The following is a 15877-nucleotide window of genomic DNA, read 5'->3' on the forward strand; positions in this document are numbered from 1 at the left end:
TCTCATATTTTAGCAGAATCCATAGTGGTGGGTTCCTAAGATTCCCCCGGCCGAACTTAGCACGCTTTTATTTTTTTTTTTTAATTTTTGTTTGTTTCTCTTTCGAGACGAGCTCAATGATCGCGGAGATGCAAATGGAAAAGGAAAGCCAAAGATAGCAACACACACCAACCACTATGGGACGCGTTTCGTTTTTGGTTAGAAGACTTTTCAACCATATTAAGTGTGATGGCTTCAAGGGTCGTGTGTTGGTATATTGTATTTGAATCGTATTAATAGCAAAAACGCATGTATGATACAATTACCACATTAACCACACTCGACAACCCTGTCTATTAGCTATACTTTTCCCAATGCATGTAGTTTTGGGTAATGACAGACATTCTTTCTGTGACAAATTACACTTCTTCCGTACTACACATGATTTTGTGCATGTGTTGGAAGTTGTATTGATGGCTTCGAACGCTAAGACAACGGCAATGGCTCTCGCTGGTGCTCTGTGTGCCCAGGTTCGAATTCTGGCCGGGCTTTGCCGAATTTTTCATTTTTTCAGGTTTTTTGCCTGTTAGGACGAGATCTTTTTTTTAATGATTTTGTGCATCTGTTGGAAGTTGTATTGATGGCTTCGAACGCTAAGACAACGGCAATGGCTCTCGCCCAGGTTCGAATCCTGGCCGGGCTTTGCCGAATTTTTCATTTTTCAAGTTTTTTGCCTGTTAGGACGAGATCTTTTTTTTAATTTAAAAAAGTCCGCTTCATTAATTAAATGATACTCATAAACTGTTCTCTTTCTCTTCATTTTCAGATCCTCAATAGCTGTAAACGCTAAAGGAAATAATCCCCTGAATGTCACAGTATCCAGTTGTAGTAAAATAAGCTAAAATTTATTCATAAAAAATAAGGAATTTTACAGAATGCTATTTACTACCTCCTGATGTTTTTTGGGTTTCTTTTTCATTCCCAATATATAATTTTGTTTTGTTTTTTTTATTGAAACAAATCAAAAAACAGCAAAAACAAGAAAAAAAAGAAACAACTACGAACAACAAGTAGAAAAAAAGTAGAAGAAAAGAAAACAACAACCAGAAAACATACCACACACAATAATCACAAAACAATATAATGGATAAATCTCCTAATGTTTTCTTCCCAGAGGGCTGTACAATGCAATAATAAGTGATTTAACCCAATAACATCAGATTAATCACAAATTAGAGTATTGCAGAGATTTTTAAGGTTCTGTATTCGTTTTTAGAATTGCTAAGAGAAAAAATGATGTCAAATAAAACTTAAATTATATATTTTTTTAAGAAACCACGGTTTAAGAAACCACTTTTATTTTAAATAATTAATTTTATTATTTTAATTAAAATTTAGAAATAAAAAAAACAAATTGAAGTGTGCACGCACAATCAATGAAATAATATATATAAAAAATAAAATAAACAAAACCCTTAAGTCAAATCTATAGAAAACAAATCTTTTTATATTTGCTACAAAATTATTTGCATTAAATTGTTGAAACTAAACTACACACAATATACCATTCTAACCAATTTAAATTACCCCCAGCCTGTGGTTAAACAAAAAAAAAAAACTCGGCTATTGTTGCAAATACCAAAGTTTTAAGAGCTGACATTAAAGTAAAATACTAACTACAAATAAATAGAATGATAAAATATTTAAAACAAAAAAAAAATGTTTATTTGTTCTTATTAAAAAAAAACGTATTTCATATATATTTTGTTTTTTTTTTATAATTATTGCTATCTAAATTTTTAATTAGTATGTAGATTAGAAAATTTTTTGAATTTTAAATTAAAATTGATTTTTAATTTAATTCACTGAGCAATTCTCAGTGAAGAAGAACAAAGAACATTCTTATCATCTTGTTTTAAATTAAGGAAGTGAATATAGAAAATAACTCTATACGTCAAACCTGTTCAAAGTGTTATACTGTCAAACTACTACTATAAGAGATAACATACTTTGTGACTTAAAAATAAAATAATTTGTAAAACTAAAATGCGTTGTTAAAGTGGCCCTTATTGAATGGTAACCATCTGTAACAAACACCACCACTGTGGTAAATTGCAAATTTTGTCCATGAACATTCCCCTAAGGAACAGGGGCAAACTTCTCACCTATCAATGAGTGCAGTCCGACTGCAGTTTAAGCTCAATGATAAGGGGCCTTTTTTATAGCCGAGTCCGAACAGCGTGACGCAGTGCAACACCTCTTTGGAGAGAAGTTTTACATGGCTTATGTTGCCTCACAAAATGTTGCCAGCATTAGGAGGGGAAAGCCACCGCCGAAATTTTTTTCTGATGGTCTCGACACCTTTGTGGTACATAATTTAAACATATGTTGGAGGCCACCGTAGCGCAGAGGTTAGCATGTCCGCCTATGACGCTGAAGGCCTGGCTTCGAATCCTGGCGAGACCATCAAAAAAAATTTTTAGCGGTGATTTTCCCCTCCTAATGCTGGCAACCAGCGTTACCATTGAAATATTCCATAAAGGGGCACAAAAAGTGGCATTCGTTGAAAAAAGTAGCATAATTATACCCACCACCGAAGGATTAGGGTATATATATTTTGTCATTCCGTTTGAAACATCGGCCGAAATATCCATTTCCGACCCTATAAAGTATATACAATATATTCTTGATCAGGACAAAAACCTAAGACGATCTAGACTTGTCCGTCCGTCTAACTGTAGAAATCACGCTACAGTCTTCAAAAATAGAGATATTGAGCTGAAACTTTGCACAGATTCTTTTCCATAACCATGTTAAGTTCGAAGATGGGACATATCGGACTATATCTTGATATAGCTGCCATATAGACCGATCCTCCAATTTAGGGTCTTAGGCCCATAAAAGCCACATTTATTATCCGATTTTGCTGAAATTTGGGACAGTGAGTTGTGTTAGGCCCTTTGACATTCTTCGTCAATTTGGCCCAGATCGGTCCAGATTTGGATATAGCTGCCATATAGACCGATCCTTCGATTTAGGTTCTTAGTCTCATAAATGCCACACACAAATGCAGATTTTGCTGAGATTTGCGACAGTGCTTTGTGTTAGGCTCCTCGACATTTTTCTGCAACTTGGCCCAAATCGGTCTAGATTTGGATATAGCTGCCATGTAGACCGATATCTCGATTCAAAGTCTTGGCTCCATAAAAGGCGCATTAATAATCCGATTTCATTGAAATTTGACACAGTGGCTTATGTTAGGCTTTTCGGTTTATTTTTAGATATAGCTACTGTACTTATTAGTATTTGGTCCAAATCGGTACATATTTCGATATAACTGCTATGGGACATAAGGAATGCAATTTTCACCGGATTTTGATGAAAGGTGGTTTACATATATACCCGAGGTGGTGGGTATCCAAAGTTCAGCCCGGCAGAACTTAACGCCTTTTTAATTGCTTTTCTAAAAAGGTGGCACAAAAAGTGACGCACTCTATATAGGCGTAAAGTTCGATTAAGCCGATTTGTATATGCCCTCCACTATGTACTACAAATTCTCTGGACGATTTCTCTCAATCTGGAGATAATCAGCCCAATTCTTTCTCCCTCGAATAAAATCCTCCTATTCTGATTGAATGGGGAGAGGACATTTTTGGGAGAGGGAATTTCGAATTTTCGAAAAAAGCTGTTTTGTTTCAGCTGTTTGATATTGGCCAAACATTTGACTATTATTTTTTGGAAAAAGAACATAAAATGAAAAAATAAGCAAAAAGAAGTTATAAAGGTTGCTTAAAAAGTTACCCGGTTGCATGCGGGCCACACATCCTGCATGTTGGCATTTTCCCTTGCCGAAAGGAGTTAAGATGGCTGAATCGTAATATAGAGGTTTGCTTCTCCTTCGTCGTCATTAATGCTGTGATGGTTTGCCTGATACGCCGTTTTATCTAAAGGCCTACTTTTATGGAGCTAGAACTTGAAGATCTAACCGACATTTCCGGGCGGCGGCCGCTTTTCTTGGTGGTTATGGCGGCTGCTGGACAAAGTGATGCCGAAAAGCGACTTATGGATTTATTCTTACTCCTGTGGAGTAAATGTTGCCAAATGTGACGCCAAGTATCTTTGAATAATTGCGCACGAACATTCCATTAAGGAACAGGCAGAAGACTTCTTGCACATCATTGAGTGCCACCCGATTGTACTTTAAGCTCAATGATAAATGAGCTCCCTTTTATTTGTTTGGGGGAATTTTTTCAAAGTTTTACCGTCTCATTCTCCCTTTTATATCGATTCAGAATAGCTACTTTTTTCCCTGGGAGATATTTCCCTATTTTCAAAGTTTGTATAGAATAAGGGAAAATTGATTTGGGAATAAACTCTCCGTAAATTCTTATTCAGATTAGGGGAAAAGGGAGTACGGAATAAACTCCCAGGGAATTGTTATTCAGAATAGGGCTGAATGTCATGATTATTGAAGGCCATAGTGATACATCATATAGACAATTTCATTCAAATCTAAAAAAGGATTTACGCCCTCTAGTGGCTCAAGAAGTCAAGATCCCAGATCAGTTTATGTGGCACATGTATCAGGTTACGGACCATACATTGCACAGTTATTGGAAGTCATAACAAAACACGTCTAGCTGTTATGAATCACAATGAAGGCATTGTGAGTTCAATACCTTCAATCGGAAAACAAGGCAGCTGCATACAAATATGGTGAAATCCGGTCTATACTCAAAAGTTGAGGGGTACATGCATCTCGCTGTAACGGTGAATGTGGGAAGTAAAAGACCATTTCTGGGCTCAAACACTTAAATCGGTAGAATGCTTTATCCAAAAATCGGTACGGTTGTTTATTGAAATCGGGGCAAAAATACGACTATTATGAACTCAAAATTTCTTATCGGGAGATCAGTATAAAGGGTGCTATAGCAAGATATAGGCCATCTTTGAACTTCAGGCTGTAGAGTAATTTCCACCTATATAGAGACGGACATGTCTAGATCCTATACGAATAACGACGATATAGTACTTTGTAGTCTTGACAATTAAAACCGTGCTAAGTTCGGCCGGACGGAATCCATTACCGCTAAAAATGTACCCATATTAACTGAGTTTGTATTTGAATTATTTTGGGCTCCAGAAGCCAAATAGGGATATCGGTACTTAGGCGCCTTTATCACCTTATTGACTGACTCGATAAAACTTGGCACTGATATTGTAGGTCATAAGATAGGATTTTGGGCCAAATTTCTGCCAAACCAGATTAAAATTTAGGCTTCTAAGGGCTGAAGAAGTCAAATACGGGGATCGGTTCATATGGGCCTATATCTGTTTAAAGACCGATTTGTATCATACTAACCATGGATGTTGGATGTCATAACTGAAGTCTTTGATCCACATTTCAGCCAAATCGGATGAAAATTGAGGCTTTTAAGGGCTCAAGAAGTAAAATCCGGAGAGCGGTTTATATGGGGGCTATATCTGTTTGTAGACCGATTCGGATCATACCGTATATGGATGTTGAAAGCCATAACACATGTCTTTGATCCAAATTGTAGCAAAATCGGATGAAAATTGAGGCTTTTAAGGGCTGAAGAAGTCAAATCCGGGGATCGGTTTATATGGGGGCTATATCTGTTTATAGACCGATTCGAACCATACTGGACATGGATGTTGGAAGTCATAACTCAAGTCTTTGTTCCAAATGTTAGCCAAATCGGATGAAAATTGAGGCTTCTTAGGGCTCAAGAAGCCAAATCCGGGGATCGGTTTATGTGGGGGCTATACCCACATCTGAACCGATATGGCCCATTTTCAATTCCCAGCGAACTACATTGAAAAGAACCATCTGAGCGAAATTTTTACGTGCTAGTTTTACGCGTTCGATTGCTATCGTGATTTTGACAGACGGACGGACGGACATGGCTAGTTCGACTCACAATGTCGAGCCGATCCAGAATATATATACTTTATAGGGTCGCAGATAAATATTTCGATGTGTTACGAACGGAATGACTAAATTAGTATACTCCCATCCTATGGTGGTGGGTATAAAATGTATAGATTGATGTGTTCCAAATGGCCAACTCTTCAGCTTGTAGAACATTTGGTAGGCTTTGGTCGGGTTTGGCGAAATTTTTATCCGATTATTCTCAAATATTGCACTTGTCAACGAATGCTTGTGACAAAGAAGGCGCATCAGTTCCACGCCACCCTCAAACAGAACTTATTTACCGATCATTCCAATGTGGCGGCCATATAGAATGTATTTGAAATTGGAGCATGAAGCTTATATTTACTTTAAAGGCCAAGTGTCTGGGTGGCCAAGTGTCTGGGTGGCCAAGCCACCCTCGAAATACCCCCTAAACGGGAATTATTTACCAATACGGCAATATAGGACTCAAAAGAAAGGCTTTTGGGAGTAAAGTAAAAATTTGCCCAGGAACCGAGCATAGGCAAACATATCACACATCAATGAGTGCTTTCCGATTCAAGTTTAATCTCCGGCATGCCGTAGTACGTCACTCCTTTGGGAGAATTTCTTACATGACCATGCATGGCATGGTACCTCGTACCATTAAGAGGGGATAACCACCGCTTCAAATTTTGTCCGATGTTCTCACTAGGATTCGAACGCGGGTGTTCAGCAGTAGCAGTTTGTTGTGTCCTATCTTTCGTCTGCTTGATACTGTTGAGTGTCAAGACCCAGGAACTCTGCGACTAAGATAGGTTGGGTCCACAGGTATCTGGGTCTGAGTAGAGTGGGTCTGGCAGGGCAGTTAAACAGTTGACGTGTATCGTGTGGTCCCTGGTTACAATCGGGACATACATCTTGCACATCGGCATCAATCCTTGCTCTGTAGGAGTTGAGGCAGCTGCAACTGCCGGGACGTAATTGAGCCATAACTACTCTGGTTTGCCGGGGGAGGTCAATTTCCTCAGGTGCCGACCTGCTTGATACGCCGCTTGATCTAGAGGTTCTCTCTTGTATCGTTGAACCTCACGCTCTAGATCATGTAGATCTACCTTAAGACTTCTGAGCCGTGGATATCTATCCACAAGATGATGATTTGGATGGTCTCTGCGATAACAGCCCAAAGGATCTTTGTCTCCTAATGAAGGTGGTCCCCATGAGAACTGAGGAGACAGGCCGTCGCAGTTCGGAGGGTGGCATTCTGACAGATCTGAATATTATTCCACTGCGTATCACAAAGCTGACGAGACCACACTGGCGCTGCATAACATACCACAAACCGGCCTATTGCTTTGTACGTGGTCAACAAGGTTTCTTTGTCTACACCTCAAGTGCCGCCAGCAAGTGACTTGAGGACCTTGTTTCTACTTTTGACTTTATGGCAAATTGCTGTGGCATGTGGGGAATAAGAGCTGTCAAATGTGACGCCAAGAATTTTGGGACACTTGATGGTCGGAATCATTTCTCCATCGACCATCACAGTCAGCTCGGTATTCACCTCACGCTTATTTGTAGGGAACAATGTGGCTGAAGATTTGGTGGCAAATATCTTCAGATTTTTTGCAGCGAAATATTAGGCAAGTTCGTTGAGGTAGACGTTCAACCTATCGCAGATGTCAACAATGGGTGGGGGCCTGATGCCATGATCGTACAATCGTCCGCATATGATACGATCTCTATACCGTCTGAAGGGGGTGGAATGAAGGATAGGTAGGGGTTAAACAGTGCCGGAGATATTACCCCACCTTGGGGAACTCCCTGTTTCACTCTACGGTGCTTCGACTTCTTATCCCTAAATTCCACAAATGACTGGCGACCACACAGATAATTCGCGACCCAACGTTTCAGGCCTGGCTGGAGGGACATGTTGGCGATATCCTCAAATAGTTTGGCATGGCTGACCGTGTCGAATGCCTTCCAAAGGTACAGTGCCACGAGAACCGTCCTATCACATGGCCTGGGCTGATTGAAGTCACGGCAAATGTGTGTGGTGATGGTATGCAAGGCTGTTGTTTCGCTATGCAGTCTTCGAAATCCATGTTGCTGCTCGGCCTCAAGCGACTTTGCTATTGGTGAGAGAAGGGAGATAAGTATGTACGACTCTCCCAAACTCGGGTCCTTTCCAGGCTCACTCTGCCCATTTTCCAGACATCGGAAACTAGCACATCCGAGGATGGTGGCAGATAATTGAAGCGGCGATTGGTATACTATCTGAAGCCAGCCCAATCGGCCTTCTTCTGATTGATAAACGGCCGGCGCTCAGAGGTTATGAAGTCGGGTGGTCGGTCGATGATGAGAATTTTGGGGAGGTGGTCCGACCCTAAAGAGATGACGGCTTGCCAGGATACGTCACACAGGGGATGCAATGGAAATTTCTGGCGAGCTGCTACACCTCCTCGTAACCCTAGTGGGGGCATCCTTATTCACTGTGCAAAACGTGGCGCTTTCAATCTGCTCTGTCAAAGCTATGCCACGCTGGTCGTTACCTAGGGGAGAATGCCATGAAGAGTGATGGGCGATTAAAGTCCCCTAGAACTAGACGATTATGGCCATATAGTAACCCACTTATGTCGGGGTTATATGCTTGGTTATTAATTGGGACACAGCTACCAACCGGCAGTATGTACACGTTGTATAGCTCTATCTCGGCAGTACCGGACCTGACTGCTATCCCCATGCACTCCATGTAGGGGTCGCTTGCGCCAGGCGCAGGCGAGATTCCTTGAGCGATCCTTGCGTAGAACATTGTATCAGTGACAACTGTGCAAGCTGCAGGTGTTGGTCAGCTTCGTTTCCTGGATCGCTGCGACCAATATGTTCTTCCGACTCATAAAATCCAGAATCTCATCGATCTCGCCACGGAGACCGTTGTAGTTTATTTCCAAAAATGATACACTTCCCGGCACTGGCCTGGCAATATTGGGGCTGGGAAGCTGCTGTTATGTATACTGCGTCATGGGAGAGGTCGGGGGGGTCACAAAGTCCGACGACGACAACGCTTGTGACCCACTGCACAGCACCTTGCAACATATCGTATGACTTTACTCTTGTAGTGAAATGAGGCCAGAGCAAGATCGGAAGTGTACCCACTCCATGCAGCGGTTACACCTCACCGACACCGACCGATGATGGAGGCGGTTCTGGCAAACCGAACAGAACCAGAGTCCGGGGTTCTTTTTAATCCTGGCACGGACCAGAAGCGTGCGGAGAAGGCTCTCAGGGATGTGCCTCTCCCATGACGAAAAAAGACGAACACTGAGGCGGCAGCGCTTGCCGATGAGGGTTCCATCGGGTCAATCCGGTGCGTAATGCAGAGTTTACATGGCACATCTGATGCATGGTCATTGTAATAGTATTGGTGAAAACAAAGGTGTATGCGTCACATGTACGCATAACCATCAGTCATGGCTGAAAAATCTAATTCATTTGATTTTTCCGATGAATGGCGTCTATCGATTGCCGTTTACAAAGAAAGGTGTAATCATTAAATGACAGGTATTGAAAAACACTTTCTGTGCCAAATAAAGTTATAAAATGAGAAGTGAAGTAAGAAAAATTTTTAAAAATCTAAGAAAAGCAAAAAATCGATGTACCGTTTTTGGCAAAAGCTGTAATCAACACGATCATGATGTGCCGTCTAAAACGCCATAAACGAATCAAGCCATTGAATCCAGATTTGAAGAGCAGTGTATACGGGGTTTTAGTGAAAATTCCATCAAAATTTTTTATTTAAAGAAAATTAGATTAAAATTTCGTTTGTCTGTTTATGCTTCTCTTCTTTGGTCATAAAAGCACTTGACTCATATCTGCTTAATCAAATATAGAAATTTATTTTTAAACGAGAAACTATCGCTTGTTTAGTATAACAGTATAACACTTGCTGAAGTTTTTCTTAAATCAGTTGCCGAATATTAGCTTCATAAATAATTTTTTTTTTATACCCACCACCATAGGTTGGGTGGTCATTCCGTTTGTAACACCTCGAAATATTGATCTACGACCCCATAAAGTTTGTATATTCTTGATCGTCTTGACATCCTAAGTCGATCTAGCCGTGTCCGTCCGTCTGTCGAAATCACTATAGAGGTTGAACGTGTAAAGCTAGCCGCTTCATATTTTGCACAGATGCTTTATATCGATGTAGGTCGTTGGGGATTGCAAATGGGCCATATCGGTTCAGATTTGGATATAGCTCCCGTGTAAACCGATCTCCCGATTTGATTTCTTGAACCCCTGGAAGCCTCAATTTTCATCCGATTTAGCTGAAATTTTGCACATAGTGTTGAGTTATGACTTCCAACAACTGTGACAAGTGCGGTCTAAATCAGCCTATAACCTGATATAGCTCACATATAAACCGATCTCCCGATTTGACTTCTTGAGTCCTTACAAGCCGCAATTTTTGTCCGATTTGGCTGAAATTTTGAATATAGTGTTGTGTTATGACTTCCAACAACTGCGCTAAGTACGGTCAACATCGGTCAAGAACATGATATAGCTCCCATATAAACCGATCACCCTATTTGACTTTTTGAGCCCCTGTAAGCCACCATTTTTGTCCGAATTGGCTGAAATTTTGCATGTGGTGTTCTGTAAAGACTTTCAACAACTGTGCCAAGTACTGTCCAAATCGGTCAAGAACCTGATATAGCTCCCATATAAATAGATCTCCCGATTTGATTTTTAGAGCCCCTGGAAGCCTCAATTTTCATCAGATTTGGCTGAAATTTTGCACATAGTATTGAGTTATGACTTCCAATAACTGTGCCAAGTGCGGACTAAATCGTTTTATAATCTGATATAGCTCACATATAAGCCGATCTCCCAATTTGACACGTTGAGTCCTTACAAGTCGCAATTTTTGTTCGATTTGGCTGAAATTTCGCATGTAGTGTTGTGTTATGACTTCCAACAACTGTACCAAGTACGGTCAACATCGGTCAAGAACATGATATAGCTCCCATATAAACCGATCACCCGATTTGACTCCTTGAGTCCTTACAAGCCGCAATTTTTGTCCGGTTTGGCTGAAATTTCGCATGTAGTGTTGTGTAATGAATTCCAACAACTGTACCAAGTACGGTCAACATCGTTCAAGAACATGATATAGCTCCCATATAAACCGATCACCCGATTTGACTCCTTGAGTCCTTACAAGCCGCAATTTTTGTCCGGTTTGGCTGAAATTGTGCATGTAGTGTTTTGTAAAGACTTTCAACAACTGTGCTTAGTACTGTCCAAATCGGCCAAGAACCTGATACAGCTCCCATATAAACTGATCTCCCCATTTGATTGTTTGAGCCCCTGGAATCCGCTCATCGATCGCTCCATTTAAGTTCTTGAGCCCCTGGAATCCGCTATTTTTCTCCGAATTGGCTGAAATTTTGCATGTAGTGTTCTGTAAAGACTTTCAACAACTATGCTAAGTACTGACCAAATCGGATATAGCTCCCATATAAACCGATCTCCCGATTTGATTTCTTGAGTCCTTACAAGCCGCAATTTTTGTCCGATTTGGCTGAACATTGTTTGCACATTGTTTTCTGTTATGACGCCAAACTATTGTGCCAAGTACGGTCCAAATCGGTCAAGAACCTGATATAGCTCCCATATAAACCGGTCTCCCGATCATCTTTATTAGGTTCCTAGATTCTTAATTTTTTGCTAATTTGACAGAAGTTTGGTATGTAGAATAAAATTATGTTCTTCAAATAAATTTATTTTGTATAAATTTTTACCAGAATCCATGGTGGTGGGTTCCCAAGATTCACCCCGGCCGAACTTACCACCCTTTTACTTGTTGGTCACTACATTTGTAAATATTTTATTTAATAACATTATAACATATGGAGCTCAATCTTTTTTCACTACCTAATTTAGTTGACACACTCACAATGTTATTGATTTTTTATATCTTTTTATATATTCATATGTAATTATTTTCCCCCCTTAGAACTTCCATGTATAGAGATATTATTTTTCATTGTTGTAGCTTGTATAATTATCTAAGTAATTATGTATAGTTTGCTATATTATTTTTTTATATAGCTATTATATTTTTTTTGTTACAACGAAAATATTGCTTTAGAATTATGTTTAGAGAATTAAAATTAAATAACAAGTGCATATAATAGGCATTTAAAAGTGTAAAGATTAAATAGAAATAAAAACGAAAAATATAAGTAGTTACCAACAAACAACAAAACTGAACAACTGTGTAATTAATGTGCAAGTGACAAATATTCATAAACTTATTTCTCTTAGTTTTATTCATAATTTTTTATTTAATTTACAATTTTCTGCAATTACAATTATAACAGTAAGCATAATAAAAAGCCGTTTACTTCTCTTGTGAAATATGCTAAACAAGATCAATGTGAATTTTATTCAGGGGAGGTAAAAACGAGCAACGAGCAACGAGCAGGGGGAACACTACACACGAGTAAGTTCGGCCAGGTCAACTCTTATACACCTACACTCCCAGTGATGACAGCAATTTGCCAACAAAAAGCGCAATAAAAATTGTAAAAAGGGTAAAATTTAGTGCATAAGCACAAACTTCGTTTTTGGGAAATTATTGCAAAGGAAAAAATTGCTTTTGTACCTAATCATTAGAATTGTTTCCCAATATTTTCTTGATCCATGATTGTGTTGAGCTATATCAATATGAGCAATAAATCATCGGCTAGGTCTCTAGGTGTAATTATTGATACTAAGTTTTCCTTTAGGTCCCATGCTCTATCTGCATTTGGGCTGCTTTGCGTAGAATTTATTCTTCTAATACATTTTTACCTTTCGAGTTAGGAAGCAGTAAGCATATTCCGACCGATTTCCCGATCTCCTGTTACTTGGGACAATAACAGGAGATCGGGACCAAATTTGGCACGAATGGGAAGGTGTATATCAGAACACACTGTGCCAAATTTCATCGAATTCGGGTAACAAATGGATCTTTTATGGTCTCAATACCCTATATCGGAAGATCGGGCGGTCGGTCTATAGATCAACTATATCCAAATATAGTCCGATCTGAACCACACTTCACAGAAATAGGTGGGGGTCGGGTCGGAGAAAAAAGGACCAATTTATTGCCTCAATTCTTTAAGTCTGGAGATCCGTCTGTATAGCGGCTATATATAACTAAAATCCTACTTTATGAGATCAGAAGGTAAGTTTTATATACAAGAAAAGAAATACGAATTCATCAAAATTTGTTTGGAAAATGTTTATATACCCATGATATTTGCAAAATTATAAATACCTAAATAAATTCCCAAGCGTTGGGTATTTACCCCGTAGAAACCCATCTCTACTCATTCCAATGGCCACCCTGTTCCAGCGGCGATCGGTCCTTTGGACCCGAGCGAGCTCGACGAGGATCACCATCTCCACATGATAATGTGGCTACAACAACAACAACCTGCTCCTTCCGTGGTCCTTCTGGGGGAAGAAATCACATGGGTTTTTGTTACATTCTGACTGGAACTGTGCTTTGTAGGCTGTCATTACTGACGACGTCACTCAAGCTACTGGCTGTGAGGCACATCTACTAAGTACTTGGATAATATCGATGTCTTTTTGTTATTGTTGTAGCAGTGCGTTGTATTCTATCCTTCGTCTGCTTGGTTCTGTTGAATATCGAGAGCCAGGAACTCTGCGACTAAGGTTGGGTCCATCCAGAGGACTCTGGGTCTTGCTGGGCAGTTAAACATGTGACTTGTGTCGTGTGACCCAGGTCACAAAAGGAACACACATACTGCACGTTAACATCAATCCTTGCTCTGTACTTTGTTCGACTGCCTCTATCGGATCGTAATGGGCTCAAAACTACTCTGGTTTGCCAGGGGAGGTCCATTTTTTCCGGTGCAAAAACCACATTTGCTTCCGTGTTTCTATGAATGTTGTCTATAGCCGCTTAATACACCGCCTCATCTAGAGGTTCTCTCTTGTAGCGCTGAACCTCTCGCTCTAGATCATGTAAATCCACCGTAAGGCTTCTGAGCTCAGAAGATATTACTTAGCATAGTTATTTCTTGGCACGGATAGGATTTTGTCTCCTGATGGAGGTGTTCCACATGAAAACTGGGGAGACAGTCCATCGCAGTTCGAAGAGCGGCATTCTGACAGTTGTGAATATTATTCCACTGCGTTTCACATAGCTGACAATACCACACTGGTGCTGGATACCTTACCACAGACCGGCCAATTGCTTTGTACGTGGTCAACAAGGTTTCTTTGTCAGTCCCAAGTGCTGCCGGTAAGTGACTAAGGCATCTTGTTTTTATTTCTTAACTTATCGCAAATTGCAAATTGTAAAAACTGTCAAATGTGACACCAAGTATTTCGAGACACTTGATGGTGGGAATCATTACTCCATCGACTTTCACATTTCACCTAATACGACTGCGTAGTGAACAATATGGTTAAAGATTTGGTGGCAGATATCTTCAAATATCTTCGCAACGAAATAAGCGGCAAGTTCGTTGAGGTAGACTTTTAACCCATCGCAGAGCCTGATGCCATTATCGTACAATCTTCCTCATATGATACGATCTCAATGCCGTATGGAGGGGGTGGAATAGAGGATAGGTAGGTGGAGCTTATACAATGCAGGTTATATCACTAGGGGAACTCCCTCTTTCACTCTACGGACTTTCGATTTCTTATCCCCAAATTCCACAAACGACTGGCGACCCTGCGTTTCAGGCCTGGCTGGAGGTACGTGTTGAAGATGTCCTTAAATAGTATGGCACGGCCGACCGTGTCAAATGCTTTCGATAGATCCAGTACCACGAGGACCGTCCTTTAACATGACCTGGGCTGATTGAGGCCAAGGCAAATGGAATGCAAAGTAGTTGTTGCAATATACAGTCTTTGAAATCCATGCTGATGCTCGGTGAATGGAAATTCTCCAACGAGGCTCGGGAGAAATCCCTCAAGCGTCTTGGCCCTAAATTTCGACTGGCGACCTAGCGTTTCAGGCCTGGCTGAAGGTACGTGTTGGCGATGTCCTAAAATAGTATGACTTGACCGAACGTGTCGACTGCTTTCGATAGATCCAGTGTCATAAAGACCGTCCTATAGCATGGGCTGAATTAATTGAGGCCAAGGCAAATGACATGCAAAGCAATTGTTGCAGTCTTTGAAATCCATGCTGATGCTCGACGAATGTAAAAGCGAGATTGGTGTGTGTGACTTTCCTTGCTCAGGTTCTTTCCAGGCTTCATTGGCGGGATCATTCTGAACAGTTGTAAGGTACTTGAGTAGAGGTTGCAGATTCTTCTGCATCAGTGTAGTGATGCCGTCGGGGCCCAACTCCTTGGATGACTTGGCACGAATGACATTCATAACTTCGTCCAAGGTAAATTGTGATGGCTGTCCATCGACTTGGAGACCCCGGATACGAAGAATGGCTCTCCTCCAAGCATTGTCACTCTCGGGCATTGTCAGTCTGAAATCCATGCTGATGCTCGGCGAATGTAAATTCTCTAACGAGGACTGGGAGGAGTAGTCCCTCAAGCGTCTTGGCTATAGTGTCAGAAGCGAGATTGGTGTGTGCCACTCTCCTTGCTCAGGTTCTTTCCAGGCTTCAGTAGCGGGATTATTCTGAACAGTTGTAAGGTACTTGACTACAGGTTGCAGATTCTTCTGCATCAGTGTAGAGATGCCGTCGGGGCTCAACGCATTGGATTACTTGGCAAGAATAACATTCATTACTTCGTCCACGGTAAATTATGATGGCTGTCCATCGGCTCGGGGACACCGGATACGAAGAATGGCTCTCCTCCTAGCATTGCTACTCTCGGGAATATCAATAAACTAACGGTTGAACAACCTGGCACATCTCTTCGGCTCATTCAGTTACAGTTACGTCGCCAAAAGTGACTGAGGTCTTCCGGGGTTCGAGAGTGACTTAATAGT

The 15877-nt window shown here is 40.7% G+C and overlaps 1 protein-coding gene and 1 long non-coding RNA gene across 3 annotated transcripts in view; one reads left to right on the top strand and one right to left on the bottom strand.

Annotated features, from left to right (window-relative positions):
• Positions 1 to 1314, top strand: part of LOC106092030 (3-hydroxy-3-methylglutaryl-coenzyme A reductase) — a 216812-nt gene extending 215498 nt beyond the window's left edge. For both annotated transcript variants that reach the window (XM_059361878.1, XM_059361879.1), the window contains one exon: positions 806 to 1314. In XM_059361878.1, coding sequence (XP_059217861.1) covers positions 806 to 881 — 76 coding nt within the window. In that variant the 3' untranslated portion in view covers positions 882 to 1314. The remainder of the gene's footprint in view (positions 1 to 805) is intronic.
• LOC131994874 (uncharacterized) overlaps positions 1 to 15877 on the bottom strand; it is a 72868-nt gene that overhangs the window by 55308 nt on the left and 1683 nt on the right. The window lies entirely within an intron of this gene.

This window comes from Stomoxys calcitrans, chromosome 2 (assembly GCF_963082655.1).
Source record: "Stomoxys calcitrans chromosome 2, idStoCalc2.1, whole genome shotgun sequence".
Classification (NCBI taxonomy): Eukaryota; Metazoa; Arthropoda; class Insecta; order Diptera; family Muscidae; genus Stomoxys; species Stomoxys calcitrans.